At 42.2% G+C, this 15,988-nt stretch overlaps 1 protein-coding gene and 1 long non-coding RNA gene across 2 annotated transcripts; one reads left to right on the top strand and one right to left on the bottom strand.

The window, feature by feature from the left end:
• Positions 1-917: 917 nt before the first annotated feature.
• Positions 918-4,705, bottom strand: kics2 (KICSTOR subunit 2). The gene is made up of 3 exons (XM_069687527.1): positions 4,210-4,705; positions 3,233-3,566; positions 918-2,056 (listed from the first exon to the last, which is right to left on the bottom strand). The coding sequence occupies exons 1-3, from the start codon at positions 4,442-4,444 to the stop codon at positions 1,237-1,239; spliced, it is 1,389 nt and encodes a 462-aa protein (XP_069543628.1). The 5' UTR covers positions 4,445-4,705; the 3' UTR covers positions 918-1,236.
• Positions 4,706-10,690: 5,985 nt separating this feature from the next.
• LOC138614226 (uncharacterized) lies at positions 10,691-13,921 on the top strand. The gene is made up of 3 exons (XR_011310238.1): positions 10,691-10,912; positions 11,532-11,679; positions 13,099-13,921. It is a non-coding gene; the product is annotated as an uncharacterized lncRNA (long non-coding RNA).
• Positions 13,922-15,988: the final 2,067 nt, after the last annotated feature.

Below are 15,988 nucleotides of genomic sequence, written 5' to 3'. Positions count from 1 at the left end.
GTGTGTAAAGATGCCCAAAAAAACAACAACACTTGAACAGCACACTGAATGTGGCCCCTCGGAGCGGGCTGAGTGTGTGTGGTGATTAAAATGAAACACGACGTGTGTGTGTGTGTGTGTGTGTGTGTGTGTGTGTGTGTGTGTATGTGAAAGTGCCTTTTTTTTAATCCTTGTCTTTTTATTCTTTTGTCGTGGGGGGAGGGGGGGGAGGGGAGGGGAGGGGGTGTGAATCCACTAACGCATGTCCCGAACGAAAGAGCAGCAGCACTCCGAATGAAATAATCATAAATAAAAATTAAAAAAAAGTGTTTAGTAGATTTACTGAATTATGAATTCTAGCATTAACCCATTGTGACATTGCACTTTGATGTATAGGAATCGTGTACTTTGGCATGTAGCATCATAACATGTTGGTGCAATTTTAAAAACTTTAACAACGGGGGGAAGGTTTCTTTGAATGTGTTTGATAAAGGAAATGTTTTTTTTTTTTGTCCGTTAGTTGTTGCCGTATTTGAAAACCTAACCGAGCTTCCCCCCGAAAGACGAGCTCATATAGCCAAAATGGATTGTATCAATGTGTTGTATTTATATTATAAATAAAAACCTGGAATAAATTAGCATTCAAAGTCGCTCATTGGAATCGAAGCCTTCTTTCGGTGAAAACGTTTTGTCGCGTCCGTGAACGCAACACCGTTCCAATCAAGTTTGTGTGTGTGTGTGTCAGTAAGTGAACGCATCACTGTTTAAAATTTTGTATTTGTACTTCAGTCTTGTATGAAAGGTGCAAAACAAAAACAAATTATAATCAGGTGATAACAGGCCACATGTTTTTTTGATTAATATGTCGATTAATCAATCGATTAATCCGCCTAATTTTTCAGGACTGACGACATTCATTGTTGAGGAAACGAGGCCGGTTGGTACAAATCATCTCAAAACTTTATTTCAATTGTATCGAGCACAGCAAATATAACAAACGACTAAAATAATTAAAATTAATTAATTTTACGTAAATTCTTGAAGCGCTAGCGGCGTTACGGGTTCGTCGGAAGAAATAAAATCAAGAGTGCAGCTGAAATCTCTTTGGTCTGGAACGTTTCAATTAGATTCAAAAGCGACGCAGAAAAACGGATTTTGAAATCGAGCGGTCGGACCGAAGAAACTCGGCTTCGAACCAGAAGACGTAAAAAAACAAAAAACCCACCGGCGGACGTCTCGGCGAAGCCGCGGCGCCGCTCAGCCCTTCGAGCCCGGCTTCAGGGTGCTGAAGGGTTTGGAGTTGCGCAGCGAGCCGGAGATCTCCTGCAGGAAGGCGGCGATGTGCAGGTCCTTCTCCGACTTCCTGCCGTCGAAGATCACCACCAGGGTGAAGTGCGGCTCGGGGCGCGTCAGGTAGTACGTGCTCTGCACCTTGTCGTCGTAGAAGTGCACCACCTTGTCCAGCGCGTTGAGCTCGGCGGCGCGGTCGCCCATCATCATGATGACGTTCGGCCAGTGCGTGAGCGGCCGCTCGCCGGACGGCAGCGACACCACGGCGGGGAACTGCTCCACGCCCTTCGGCGCCTCGCGGTACGAGTGCGGGTGGTGGTAGCCGTGGCCCTGGAAGCTCTCCGAGCCGCGGTTGTCGAACACCAGCGACACGTTGCTGGCGTCGTGCTTGCGTATGAAGGACGAGATCTTGCCGTGGTAGTCCGGCGCCGTGCGGGCCGTCAGCGCTCGCATGTCGGGCGGCGCCGTCTGCCGGCTCAGCGCCTCGTGGAAGTAGAAGCTGAACTTGGCGAGCAGCGCCGCCTGGAAGCGCTGCAGCCACAGGTACAGGTGCGGCGGCTGCACCGCCTTCTGCGACTGGCCGCCGAACAGGTGCTTGCGCGTCTCTCTCTGCCGCTGGAACAGCAGACCCCACGCCGTCAGCTTGGAGTTGGCGCCGTGCAGGCTGAGCAGGGCGGGCAGGAAGTGCCACTCGGACACCTGAGCCTGGCAGCGCAGCAGCTGGGTCACCACGTCCACCTCCGTCTGGAAGCCCTCCTCCACACCGCCCAGGATCGGGTGGTGGAACCTGGAGGAGGAGGAAGAGGAGGAGGAATTAAACAAACGTCTACCTGTACAAGTGGTTTAAAAGTATGAATGTGAAGTCGTCTCTCTCCTGTTCTTTCTCTGCAGGGATCTCTGGCTCCGCCCACCGACGTGACTTTTGTCGTAATTTGCCATAAAAATATAAACACAAACTTAAATGAAGCTGAATACTTTAAGACGCGGTGAAGATCAGGATGTTGCGGGATTTAAACCTTCAGATGGACGTTTTGTTTCTGTTGACGTGTGTGTTTCCTGTATGCAGCAACCCGGAGTACGAACCCCCCCCCCCCCCCCCCCACCCCCCATCGTCAGCGGCTGACCTAATTCAAAGTTGACCTGAAAACAAAAACTTTTGCGTCTAAGTTTGGATCTGAAACACAAACAGTGTTTCACACGTCTCCAGTTTCTGCTGATGGGAACGTCTCCTTCACCCTTCAGTGCTCGCTCCGTGTGTGTGTGTGTGTGTGTGTGTGTGTGTGTGTGTGTGTGTGTGTGTGTGTGTGTGTGTGTGTGTGTGTGTGTGTGTGTGTGTGTGTGTGTGTGTGTGTGTGTGTGTGTGTGTGTGTGTCACGCTGCGACCTGCTGCAGCTCAGTCAACAGCTTTTTCAGTTGGAGTTCTTGCTGCGGCTGCAGGACGACGTTTCGCTGACGCGTCTCCGAGGGGAGAAAAACAACCCGAGCTTGAATCCTTCTTTATGGTGGATTAAGCAGAAATGTCATCCTCTCCTGAAACAGAGATTCTCTTTCTCTTCCACATCACGAATTTCTTTCTGTAATCCAGGTCAGTCGAGGTATTAGCGGCGGAGGAATAATTATTGAAGGAGTGATACGTCACTATGAATCAAGAATAAACAATACTCAGTATTATGAGTAAAATGTACCTGAAAGCATCAAAAGTTTTAGTTCTAGTTATGCAGTTTTTATTATGAGATCTTTTATTTTCAGTCACTTGCATTGAAGGATGTTTTTGCGTTTTGAATATAAATAAGTTCAAAATGAGACTCTTGCATCGAATTACCAATATTTTTTTAAATACTTGAGACTTTTAACAACTCAAAAATAGGTTTTGTGCGTTTTGGTTGGTTAAAACTGCATCTCAGTAAAATAATATAGACGGCAGCGATGTCCTCTGTGAATGAAGAGGCGAGCAGGTACGCACTTGGAGCTGTATTTGTGCAGGACGGCCTCCAGCGTGGTGACCAGCTCCTCCGAGTTGATGCTCTTCTGGCTGCCCAGCGAGTGCATCTTCTCGTACAGGTCGGCCATCTCCATGCGGGCCTGCGTGAAGTAGCACAGCTGCTCGGACAGGTGAGACAGCAGGTCCTCCAGGTAGTAGTAGGAGGAGGAGGAGGCGGAGGCGGAGGAGGTGGAGGTGGAGGAGGAGGCCGGCTGGCTGTGGTGGCGCCCCATCGCCACCACCTTCCGCAGCTCGTTGTACAGCGACGTGTAGATGGTGCGGATGGAGTCCTTGCGGCTGAAGAAGGACTGACCGCCTGCAGGGAGATGAAGAGGGTTCAGACGTGAACGTGGAGATTCGTGAGTGACAGCGCCCTCTGGTGGCGGAGTTACGTAGAGATCAACTTTTAACACAACCAACCTTTTCACACATGGAAAGTGGATTTTAAATACATTTTTTCAGTGGAAAAACAAAGAAACATAATAAGCCGAGATGACCTTAAATTAAATCAAAAATTATTATTTTTATACGTTTCATTCATATTGTAAAAAAAAAAAAAAAAAGTGAGCATTTATTGAATAGAAAAAAATACGATTTCTTGTTTAAACTTGTCATTTATACTCTCCAACAACTAAAAACACTGCATGTAATTATCTTGATGTAAAGCACTTCAAGCTGCATCTCTTGCATGAAAGGTGCCATACAAATAAAGTTGAATATTATTACTATAATCAATTAATATATACAACTAGAAATCATTAAAAAAAAACAAACAAAAAAACTAAGTCTTATTTTGTTTGATGAACAGTTTAAAACCACCAAAATATTCAATATTGTAAAAACAACATTATTATTTTTTGAAGAGACTATTTTTATTCTTTTTTTGGAATAAAAAAAAATTATATATATATTTTTTAATTGTATTTTTGTTGTTGTTGTTGTTGTTGTTGTTGTTGTACCTATCTTCTGTCCCAGGAACGTCATGTGGTGGTACGCCTTCTCCGCGGCGGCCAGGTGAGCCAGCGCGGCCAGCAGGGCGCCCCAGATGGCGCCGGCGCTCTTGCTGTTGTCCTTCTCCTTCTCCACGTAGTCCTTCGCCCGGTCGAAGGAGAACATGCCGAGCTGCGTGAAGCAGCTCTCCAGGATGGCCCTCTCCCGGGGGACGGGCCGCAGCTCCTCCGCCGCCTCCGTCATGTGGTCGGTCGGTGGCGGACGCGCTCCCGAGCTAACGGCGGGCTAACGGTGCTAGCAGCGTGACGTCAGGGTGAGAAAACGTCATTCTTTGAGCGAACAAAAGAAAAACCACCGAGCAGCTTCGCGGTACTTTAAAACTTCATATCGATGCTGGCGAGTGTTTTAAATATGAGCCACAAATGAAAATACGTTTAAAAGAAAATGCGCCTGTATTTTTGCTAACTGTCTCAACGAGCCGACGCCATGTTGGCTACAACGGAAGTAAACACTACGGAAAGTCAGGAGGTTTTTTAAAACTTTATTTAGAACATCCAAAAAAACAGAACAGAACCACGACAGTCTCGCTTCTTTACGTCAGTCGAGTATCAGCTGCCTTAAAATGCAATACAATATATTATATTATATTATATTATATTATATTATATTATATTATATTATATTATATTATATTATATTATATTATATATTTCCCAAATTGATGTCAATATATACCAAATAAAAAAAAATATCAAAGAACAGCTAAGGAGTAGAACGAGGGGTTAAATTAAATCATATTCAGACAAAAGTCAGAAGATTTAGTGAATCGACATTTATGTATATAATATTTTTGGTTATCATTATTATATTGTTGACAAGGAATTCAATTCGTTTGTCCTTCAAAGTTAATCTGAGTCGTTTACACTCGAAACCCCAGAAAGTCAAGAGTTCCAAATTTACGTTAACTTGAGTTAACGTTCACTTAATGGATGATTTCAGTAATAATAATAATAATAATAGTAATAATAATAATAATAATAATAATAATAATAATAGTAATAATAATAATAATAATAATAATAATAGTAATAATAATAGTAATAATAATAATAATAATAATAATAATAATAATAAATAATAATAATAATAATAATAATAATAGTAATAATAATAATAATAGTAATAATAATAGTAATAATAATAATAGTAATAATGTTTGTGGAGCGTCCGGTGTCTCGATCAGTAATCAGTCGTGTGTGGAGGCAGATTTTGGGGGAAATTGTGCATTTAATAGGTTCAATATTAAGAGAAGTCAAAACTATTTTCATCCCGTAAAATATCTTTCAATAATAAAAACAAATGAGTTTTTTTATTTGATTTATTTTTAGATGATGATTCGAAACTCTCCCTCCCTCTCCCTCCCCCTCTCTCTCCCCTCTCTTCTCTCTCCCCTCTCTCTCCCCCTCTCCCCTCCCTCCCCCTCTCTCCCCCTCTCTCCCCCTCTCTCTCCCTCCCCCCCTCCCCCTCCCTCCCCCTCTCTCTCCCCCTTTCTCTCCCTCCCCCCTCCCCCTCCCTCCCCCTCTCCCTCCCCCTCTCTCTCTAGGGTTGGCTCTATGCTCTTCTTAAAAAGTGACAGCTGTTTTAAAATCAGCACACAGAAGATTGTGATCGTCCTCCAGTCCATCTCTGCTCGGTAGGTTGATATCCTCTCTCTCTTTTTCTCTGCCTTTTGTATAATGTGTTCATAGATTTTCCATTTGTCGTTTCAATTGATGCTTTTGAATTTTAACTTGTTTTTTTTTACCCCCGAACACACTAACGAACCACCGAGGCTGCAGGTTTAGTTTTTTTAGCCATAAGATCAGGTCACAAGTGAAACCCTTCATGTTGCATGCCAACAGTTTGGGTGATTGTGTCTTCTGTTACCGTGGGAACTGAGAAAAAACCATGATCCATTATAAAAGTTATCAAATGCCTCATTGTAAGAATTTAAATTCAATGTATGTACAGTTTAAAAAAAAATTAAAAAAAAGATAAACACCTGGTAAAAAAAAGAAAAGAAAAAAAAGCAGACTGTGATGTATTTACTGTAAACTCTGATCTGATGTCAGGAGAGAGTATAAATGACAAGTAAATACTTTAAACAAGAAATCTGATTTTTTTTTTTTTTTTTTTTTTTTTTACGATATGAATGAAATGTACATTTATACATTGGAAAACCCGCAAGATCAGTTTCAGCCCGCGGAAACATTAAGATGTCAGTTTAAGTTTATGGTTTTATTGTTAGGAGGTTATTTATTTAGCGAGTGACAGCGAGTCACTCAGACTTTTTATAACATCAGTAGATGTAGAAAACCTCTGATTCATGGACCAAAACTAACATAATAATAATAATAGCACCATCATCGGTTCTGGTTCATAACTTGTCCAACTTGTACCACATTTATGAGCAAAAGCCTGAAATTGTTATGATGTGAGATGTAACGGGACCCAAACGCAGGGTTCAAAACACAGTCTTTATTAAAACACGGCTGGTACCAACAGTCTATTTCCTCCCGAGTCGGGAGGGCAACTCAACCGACTCGCACCGGGGAGGCAAAGCTGGCAGGACCGCTGGTAGGACAGTGGACAGGACCGCTGGTGGGACAGCGGGTGGGACAGCGGGCGGGACAGCTGGTAGGAGCGTTGTCCGGTAGCGCTGGCTGGTACTGGAGCAGGACCGGGGACGGACGGATGAACGGACGAACGGTCAGACTCACTGGCTCTGACTGGTACTCCCAGGTGGTCTCCTATCCAAGTACTAACCAGGCCCGACCCTGCTTAGTTTCGGCGATCAGCCGAGATTGGGAGCACTGACTGGAAGCAGAAACAGAAACAGGGTACTGGAGCGGGAGCAGGAGGAACAGGAACAGACGGACGGGTGACGGACGGGTGACGGACGGGTGACGGACGGGTGACTGGCGGTGACTGGCAGTATGGACCGACACCCGATGACTGCAGGGGCGGGGTACATACAGGGAAATCTATCGGGAGGTGTGATTGGGGAGAGTGGTGGCAGCTGCTGAGACCGGTGAGGGGCGTGGCCATGGGAGGTGACAGGAGGCGGGGAGAGGAGGACACAGGACACATGGGGACAGGGGAAAGACAGAAAACATGAGGAGAGGTGATTGGGGACAAAACAGAGGAGCAAACAGGAATCCTGACAGCAAGAGTATTGATCCCCCCACCCCCAGCCCCCCCAGCCCTCCCCCACGTCAGCCTCAGTCGTACGTTGTGCTGGAGCTACGATTACATAAAGATAACACAAATGAAGAAGGTTGTTGTTGCTGAGCCAACCACCAAAAACACCGCAACGCTATCAATTATGGTGGAGTGTGTTCCTGCCGGAGGAAACCACATAACCGATATTGATGTACGACTTTGCTTAAAATCACCTTAAAACCAATCGAAAAAAGAAACCCCAACATTTTCAAGGGGGAAAATCAAAAAGTGTTAGAATGCTAAAAATGTGCTAATTCGCACGAAACACAACATATAGTTTCAAATTTTGCCGCGATGGTGGAAGTTGATGAAAAGGTTGAGGGTCACCAAAGTCCTCACAACTTATCCTGAAGGGAACACGAAGACGTTGGTCAGCAGGGGAAGAACGGTTCGAGTGAGAAATCCAGCATGTTCGGTTTGGCTGGTCACGATCTGCGTAAAAAAAAAATCAATTAGCTTCTCGGGAAAAAATAAATAAATAAAAAAAGCGGGGTGGCACCAGCGAACCATCCGATAGTATCGTCTCGGTCTGTTATATGGGAACATTTAAACGTTGCGGATTACCTTCGTCAAAGGCCGCCACTGTGCAACGGTTTGCGTATGCTGGCTGTTATACTTTCAAGACATTGAAGCATTTAAGAAGACGTCACCCCAGTGAGCTCCGTGACGGTGAGGACCAATTAAACAGCTTCTCCATGCAGATTCAGACGAGGCAAAATACAGAAAATAACAAGCTTGATTTTGCACTATTAGAGAAACATATATTTTTTTTAAATAAAGATTTGACGACGAAAAACAATCATGTTTTCTCACGTTGTTTTTATTAAGTAAAACAATTGTTCTATTTTTTTTTTTTTTTTTAAAGATTCTTAAGATTCATTTTCAGGGGACCAAGAATCTCCATTCAATTCAACAGTAATTAATCCAATACCTGCTTAGATATTAAGTAAACAACAAAATGTGTCATGAGAGGGGAAATTCTGGGGATTTCCAAAGTAATCGGTGCGTATCTTCCTGGAAACATGAACAACTGTACAAAAAAAGCCCTGAGCCAATACATTTAGTAGATTTTGCGATATTTCACAATGAAACGGTTATCTTTCACCAGCTGGTGGCACGAGATGACAAATCTGAGGATTAACTTTGCTAGAATTCACAGTTGCTAGAGTTCATCCTCCAGGGAACATTAGTCCCTGTTTCCTAATTTTCGTGTCGATCCGTCCCGTTACTGTGGAGTTATTTTGTAATGAAAAATCAAAACCTTGCGGTGGCACTGGAGAAAAATTCAGAAGGTCACGTCAATCGGTAGAATTCATCGTCTGAAGGTCTTTAATGTCCGTACGTAATTTCACGTGTAATCCATGAAATATTTGTTGAGATGTTTCTGTCACACATTGCCTTTCTTGTCCAAAGAAACTTTTCCGACCTCCCCCCGCAAGCATCTACGTTCTCAGTTTCTCAGAACTGGGTTAGCGGTTTAACTCACTGCACTATAATATGCTCCTTTTATATACTCTTTCATTTAATTCCTTTTAATAAACAAAAAAGCCCAGTGTGCCACAGGGGAACTGATTTAAAGAGATAACTCCCAGATGATCTGATGAGATGATAGTACCAAAGGATTTTTTTGAGAAAAGAACAGAGCTTGTGTTTGTGCTCGAGGAGGCGGGTGAGGTTTAAAGACAAGAAGCCCGTTTGTTACTTTCTCTGCTTTCAGGGAGGAGATCCATTTCCCATGTGATCGCAGATACAAGCTGCATCTTGTGCGCCGCTTTAAACTACGTGACGATTACAAAACGTTTACGGCTGGTCGGAGGAATGGCGGCGCTCGCAACGTTTATTTTACTTATTCGTGGAACAGTTGGATTATTTGTTGCTTTCCGTTTAATCGATCCCGTCCCGGGTCATTTCAGAAATTGTGTTTATTGAAGGATGGATGGATGGATGGATGGATGGATGGATGGATGGATGATGGATGGATGGATGGATGGATGGATGGATGGATGGATGGATGGATGGATGGATGGATGAATGGATGGATGATGGATGGATGGATGGATGAATGGATGGATGGATGGATGGATGGATGAATGGATGGGATGGATAAATGGGATGGATGGATGGATGGATGGATGGATGGATGGATGGATGGATGAATGGATGGATGGAGATACTTTATTAATCCCGCAAGGGGACATTTTGTTTAAGTAAGCGATGATAACACTGAGGATTTTTTTTGTTGCTGTGTTTCAAAGGAGTCTTTGGACCCAAGAACCATCTTGTTAGATCACTCTGCCATTTACGACAGGGCGGGTGGGGTTCTTCTTTCATCATCGGGTAAAAAAACAAACCATAATAACCCTTCAGTTTATTGGAATTGAAGCGGTCTGAGACGACAGCAGACTTCTACGCCTCCTCTCGGTTCTTGTGTTCTGGTTTCAGAACAATCCAACCGTGTTGCGGGACACTTCCGGCCGATCGGTCATTTCAGAGAGTTCCTGACAAATGTGGATTTACGCAGACGTCCTTTCAGATATTAAATACTTGTATTCGATGGTTGAAAATCCTGGAGAAAAAATGTGCTCTTCCAGCATTGACAACGATGTTTTCGATGCCACGGCCGTTTCAGTTGACGGTTAATTGCCTTACAAATAATTGCGGTTAACGATCTGTCTTTTTTTTCATGCCCATTTTATGTCGCTATTATTATAAGAGCCTAACCATAGCTTAAAAACACACGTACAAACTTATTAAGAAGAGCCACGTATTGGCTCACACGTCTTCGCCCGTTAGGACCGACTGGAAACGTTTAGACCTATAGAGGATGTCCATATGAAGGCAATTTTGAGATTGAAATTGTAGACCTCACCTAAAACAGCGATGTTTATGAGCCTGAGAGACCTGGTTGATGGATAAAACATTCCTTCACAAATTTTGGGTCCGGTAACACCACGTCACAATGGATGTCTATCAATGCCCAAAGGGGTTTTTGGAGCCGGTAACACCAGGCTAGGACTATATTTATGTTCAGTATAGTTCTTTATGACTGCAGCTGTATGTTTAGGGTTAATAAAGTACAATAAAGTACAATAAAACCACCTCACTAAAAGTACAGAACTAGATTTTCCACCAGTGTTGAGAAACGCTTTTTCTGGTTACTGTCCCTTTAAGGATCTCGGCAGTTTGTTTGCGGAAGTCGGTGCAGCAATTAAAAGCTTCCGTACCACGGTTCCGCCCTCCGCTGTGTCACACGGAGGCTCGGTGAAAGGTTTTGTTTTTTTTGTCCCTGTAATGTAATTATAGAGGAAGAGTGGCCGCCTGTAATTCAAAAAACAAAACAACTGAAAGCTTCATTCGTCTGAACCGGGAAAAGAAAAAGATAGAAAAATTCATCTTTCACAGCTGGTGAAAACGGGGAGTTGTAACTTGTGATGGCTGCGGAGATCAATGGTTAGTTCACTTCCATAAAACATTTCGCAGCTCTGCTTTCATATCGACCAGATAACCATGAACATCTTATATCTTATTAATCATCTTCTTCTTTTTAATTTTTTATGTAATTGCTCTAATTATCGCTAAAATAAGGAATTTGAAAGCCAAAACAACATACAATTATAAGTTAATTTAGCTATATACTAAATAGACTACAACAATTAAATTTTTTTTTTTTTTTAAAAATCGAAATAAAATAGATACTGAATTGTATACATATTGCACAACCTCCATTTTGTGTCTTTCATTTTCTGATTATTAACAATAAACAAGACTGTTGATTCATTATTATTATTTATTATTATAATTATTTGGAAAAATGCGGGAACTTCTCTGATTCCAGCTTCTTTAAATGTGAATATATTCTGTTTTCTTTGATATATGTCGAGAATTATACTCCTGCATACATATTTTTTTTCTTTTTTTGAGGTGTAAATTTGAGTATAAAAACCTAAATATTTCAATAACTTTGTGTGTTGGATTTTTTTTTAATTTATAAACATAATAGCAGAAATGATGTCCCACAAACGTGTCTTTATTGAAGCGTCCCCACTAACGTGTCCCTCCCATCCTGCAGCTCGGGCTGTCCAACAGCATGGACTCTGAGAGCAGCGTGTTGATGAAGGAATACGTGAAGATGATGACCGATATGATCGTGCTGTGTGCCACCCTGGCGCTGTCCCTCTTCTTCTGGGTCGTCTCGCTCACCATTAACTCCTTCTACGGTGAGCTTTTGTTTTTCTTTTCTTTTCTCTCAGAGTTGGTTTGAAGATGCCTCTGTGTGGGATTTGTCTGAACGTGTTAATAAAGGAGAGGCTGAATCATGCGCTCTCCTCACGCTGCTGCCCTAAATTATTCTTTCGTCACGCTAGTTTTTTTACGCTAGTAATCACATGAACCCATATTTAATAAAAAAAAAATAGACCAAACACGACATGTGTTGAAAAGGAGAAATGTTTTTGTTTTATGAAAAATATTTGCTAATTTTGAATTTGTTGACCGCAAAACTTTTCAAAAACATTTGGAACAGGATCATGTTCACCACTGAGCTGCATCGCCTTTTTAACAACACTGTAAATTTTTGGGAACTGAGGAGATCATTTTCTGGAGTTTTGAAAGTGGAATGTGGTCCCATTCTTGCCTGATGGAGGATTTCAGCTTCTCAACGTTTCAGGGTCTCCTTTGTCGTATTTTTTAGTGTTTCGTACTGCACCAAATTATTTATATGAGTGTGACAGGTCTGGACTGCAGGAGACCAGTTTATCAGCGGACTCTTCTACTAGAGAACCATGCTGTTGGATTACGTGCAGAATGTGGTTGGACGTTGTTCTGCTGAAATAAACAAGACCTTCCCTGAAAGAGACGTTGTCTGGATGGCAGCATATGTTGCTCCAAAACCTGAATATATCATTCAGCATTAATGCTTCCTTCCAGATGTTCAAGCTACCCATGCCATGTGCACTAATGCATCCCTGTACCATCACAGATGCTGGCTTTAGAACTGAGCTGATAACAAGCTGGATGGTCCCTCTCCTCTTTAACCTGGAGGGTGCTGCGTCCATCTAAAAGATGGCATCGGTGTTTCTGGATCATGTTTCTATCTGGTTTCTTCTTTGGAGAGTTTTAACCTGCATTTGTGGACGCAGCGATGAACTGTGTTCACAGACGATGGTTTTCACAAGTGTTCCTGAGCCCATGCAGTGATTTCCCTGAAAAAATGGTGTCTTTTTCTAATGCAGTGCTGCCTGAGGGCACGAAGATCACCACCATCCAATATTGGTTTCCAGCCTTGTCCCTTGTGTTCAGAGGTTTCTCCAGATTCTCTGAATCTTTTAATGATTTTACGAACCGTAGCTCACTAACCTCCTTCACGGCGGTGAAAGAACTGTGGATGCTCTTCTTGTACCCGATTGTGTCTCTGATCTGTTGCCAGTTAACCTAATTAGTTGTGGGTTGGTTTTTTTGCTGTGAAAAACAGTGGATACAACTGGATTTCAAGCCTGTAAAAGAGAGCAGAGTGTCTTGAAGCTGTATTCTCCCTGAACTTTTGTTAAAAATGAGGAAAATCAGCACAGCCGGCTGGAAAGATGCTCCAGTGATTGTGACGGTGGTCTCTGTGTGTGTCTGTGTGTGTGTGTTTGCAGGCACTCTGCAGCCTGTGTCGCCGTGGCGATGGTTGTTCTCCATCCTGGTCCCCTTAGTGATGGCACTGCGAGCGGTGAAGAGGCGGAGCCTGGACCGCTCGGGAGCCCTCGCAGGTGAGTCGTCGAGGGAGGTTTTTCAGCAACAGCTCATTCCCTTTTATCCAGTTGTTTCGGTTTCCATGCCGACAGCTTTTCATTTTGGTGGCGTTTTTAGAGAAAAAAATGTATCTGTGCCAAAGACGCTCCGTGTTCATAATAGAAGTAAATGTATAGCAGCATGAGATGTGTACTTTAAAAGTGGGATATAATGAAAACAAAAAGACAAATTATTAATCGCAATTATTGGTATGAGAATTAGGTTCTACGCCTCCGCTAACCACTCAAGTTGTAGTTTGAGTTTCCGAGCTGTAAAATATGATTTAAAAGGTTTTTTTAAGACCTCTATGAATCTAAACCTTTTATTGTACAACTCTGGTTTCCCGGATAAAGATCTGCGCTGAACTGGATTTAATGGTTTTGAAGAAACTGTAAATTCATACACGACAGTTTGTGGAGATCGTTTTGTGTTAAAGTTGTTTCTTTTTTTTATTTTTTTTTTTAGCAGCTGATGCTTTAAAACATCTCCGAGTCACTGGGCACATTTTTTTTGGGCGATTTGACACGATGGTGGTTTTTTTTGGTCTTTTTTAAGTTCACATTTTGTCACCAAAGTCTTTTACAATCGACATTGATTTGATTTTGTATTATTTTTGGCTTTAATGTAAGTTAAGCTTATTAATAGGTTACGGTGACGTCATCTCATGAGAAAGTACAGATGATATCTTTGTGGCCGGAATGACCGAAAGGAATCGATTCAACATTTGTAAAAAGAAAAAGTAACATTTGATAAGATTAGGGTTGAATGAACAACTCCCACACACCACGAGGCTCTCGCGCTGAGTCTCGGGACTGATCAAATAAAGTGAGGGAACTTATGAGAACAGCTGTCACTGTTTTGATTTGTTGAAAACGCTGAAGGATGCCTTTGTGTTTGGCAGTTTTGAAGGATTTGAGGTAATGGAGGTTCTGGTGCCTTCTGAGAAGCAAAGATGATATAATCACAGGATGTGTTTGGTATGATGGATCATCAGGAAGCGTTTCTGCAGAGACGATTTCTAAATTATAGAAATCAAAGAGGAATCTTTGTCTCCCCTTCATGACCTTCCCACGCTGCACAACTCGACATACCGCCGACCTGCAGCCACGAACACTGACTCCAGCATTAAATATGGATTCATCTCACGGTTGTAAACGGAGTCAGAGATGCAGCAGCAGGAAGCAACAACCTTCACGAGGAAGTTTTCCAAATTCGGTCTCTAGATCAACATCAGCAGCTTGAGTTGTTTAAAAGTGGAGTTGTTTCCATCTGATTTAGGTCATTACTGAGCCTTTTCAGAAACACATTTCCGAATTGTTTTTTAAAACGAGTTATGTCGTCAGTAGGAAGCTGTGGAGTTTCTCCGAATTTGTTTTGACCTTTTCAGCTCAAATGTCGCTGCTATGTTTAACGCAGGTTTCCGAGGAACACTCAACAGTTTTGTGTGATTTCTGGGGACGTTTATCAGCAGAAGTCCAATTGTTACTGAGAATGAGTTCAGTTTTGTTTGTTTACGCAGTCACGACTGTTAAAGATGAATTAAATCTGTGCAAAATAAGTGGAAACTATCGTTTAGTCAAATTGGATTTGCCGGCAATGAGAGATTAAGGAGGGAAGCAAATGGAACCTGTTTGTGTCGGATTTGGTGCGTAACTTGTTTTGTGCTTTTATTTTGTAGGGTTCCAGTTAAAGAGATCCCCAAACAAACACAGGTTTTAGTAACGCAGAGGGAAGAAAAAAAAACAGCCAGCTCAATGTTTACATGCCTTAAATGCACATTAAATGCTGTTAAAACCTCAACGTAAAAAATATATTTGGTGTCAACAATAGCAGCAAAAGTTCCTTTTTATTTGTTTACAATGGATAAAACAATATACCATTGTATGTTTCAGTATTCTTAGTTCATTTTGCTGTGATGAGTTCAGTTCACGAAAAAAAAAATTGAAATTAAGTTTATTATCAGTCCATGACAAGCACATGAAAACAAAACAATATATTTTTTATAAGCATCAACATTTTTGATGACTCGCTTGCATTCTTGTTCTGACTTATATGATTTGTATGACTTTTAAACATGTTACTGAAGAGAGTTCTACGGCACAGTGGTTGGTGTTGTTGCCTCCCATTCAGAAGGTTCCAGGTTCGAGACTCTCCCGGTGAAAGGATGACATTAACATCCTAGATGAAAAGCCACGGCGAGGGCAAGAATTGAACCTGGAACCTTCTGACTGGGAGGCAACAACATTAACCACTGCACCACCGTGCTTTCTTCAAGAAAATGTTTAAAAGTCATATAAGTAATATAAATCAGACGAACATGCAATAGAGGCACCACAACTTTGCAGTTGCTAGCGTTGTCATCTCACAGTCAGGAAGTACTGGGTTCGATCAGGGGCTTGGAACTCTGTCTGTGGAGGATTGCATGTTCTTGCTTGAAGTGTGACTTTGTCACAATTACGACTACATGATGTTTGTTTTACATCATGGACTATATGCATGATAACATGCATAAGATAGTCATCCATATTATGGATGACATGTTTTAATTTATTTATTACCTATGCAGGAACATGCAAATTCCACATAGAAAGTCCCAGGCGGGGATCGAACCACGGACCTTTAGACTGTAAGACGACAACGCTGACAACTGCACTGTTGTGTTGCCTGACAAAATTTAAACGGAAGTCATATTTATAGCATGTCATCTGAAATATGATCAAAAAGTCACACTATAACATGTCTTCTAAAATATGA

The sequence above is a fragment of the Brachyistius frenatus genome, unplaced genomic scaffold (assembly GCF_029030835.1).
Source record: "Brachyistius frenatus isolate BFR_SWC_R1_liver_20210118 unplaced genomic scaffold, ASM2903083v1 Contig_471, whole genome shotgun sequence".
NCBI classification, from domain to species: domain Eukaryota; kingdom Metazoa; phylum Chordata; class Actinopteri; family Embiotocidae; genus Brachyistius; species Brachyistius frenatus.
The sequence above is the reverse complement of the archived record's forward strand: the minus strand, read 5'-3'. Positions and strand labels throughout refer to the sequence as shown.

What these genes read in the sequence shown, in the direction of transcription:
- kics2 (XM_069687527.1), bottom strand. Translation starts at nt 4,444, where the DNA reads ATGACGGAGGCGGCGGAGGAGCTGCGGCCCGTCCCCCGGGAGAGGGCC. An exon ending in GTTCCTGGGACAGAAGATAG is followed by an intron (nt 3,567 to 4,209) that starts GTACAACAACAA and finishes ATCTCCCTGCAG; the next exon opens with GCGGTCAGTCCTTCTTCAGC. An exon ending in CTGCACAAATACAGCTCCAA is followed by an intron (nt 2,057 to 3,232) that starts GTGCGTACCTGC and finishes CTCCTCCTCCAG; the next exon opens with GTTCCACCACCCGATCCTGG.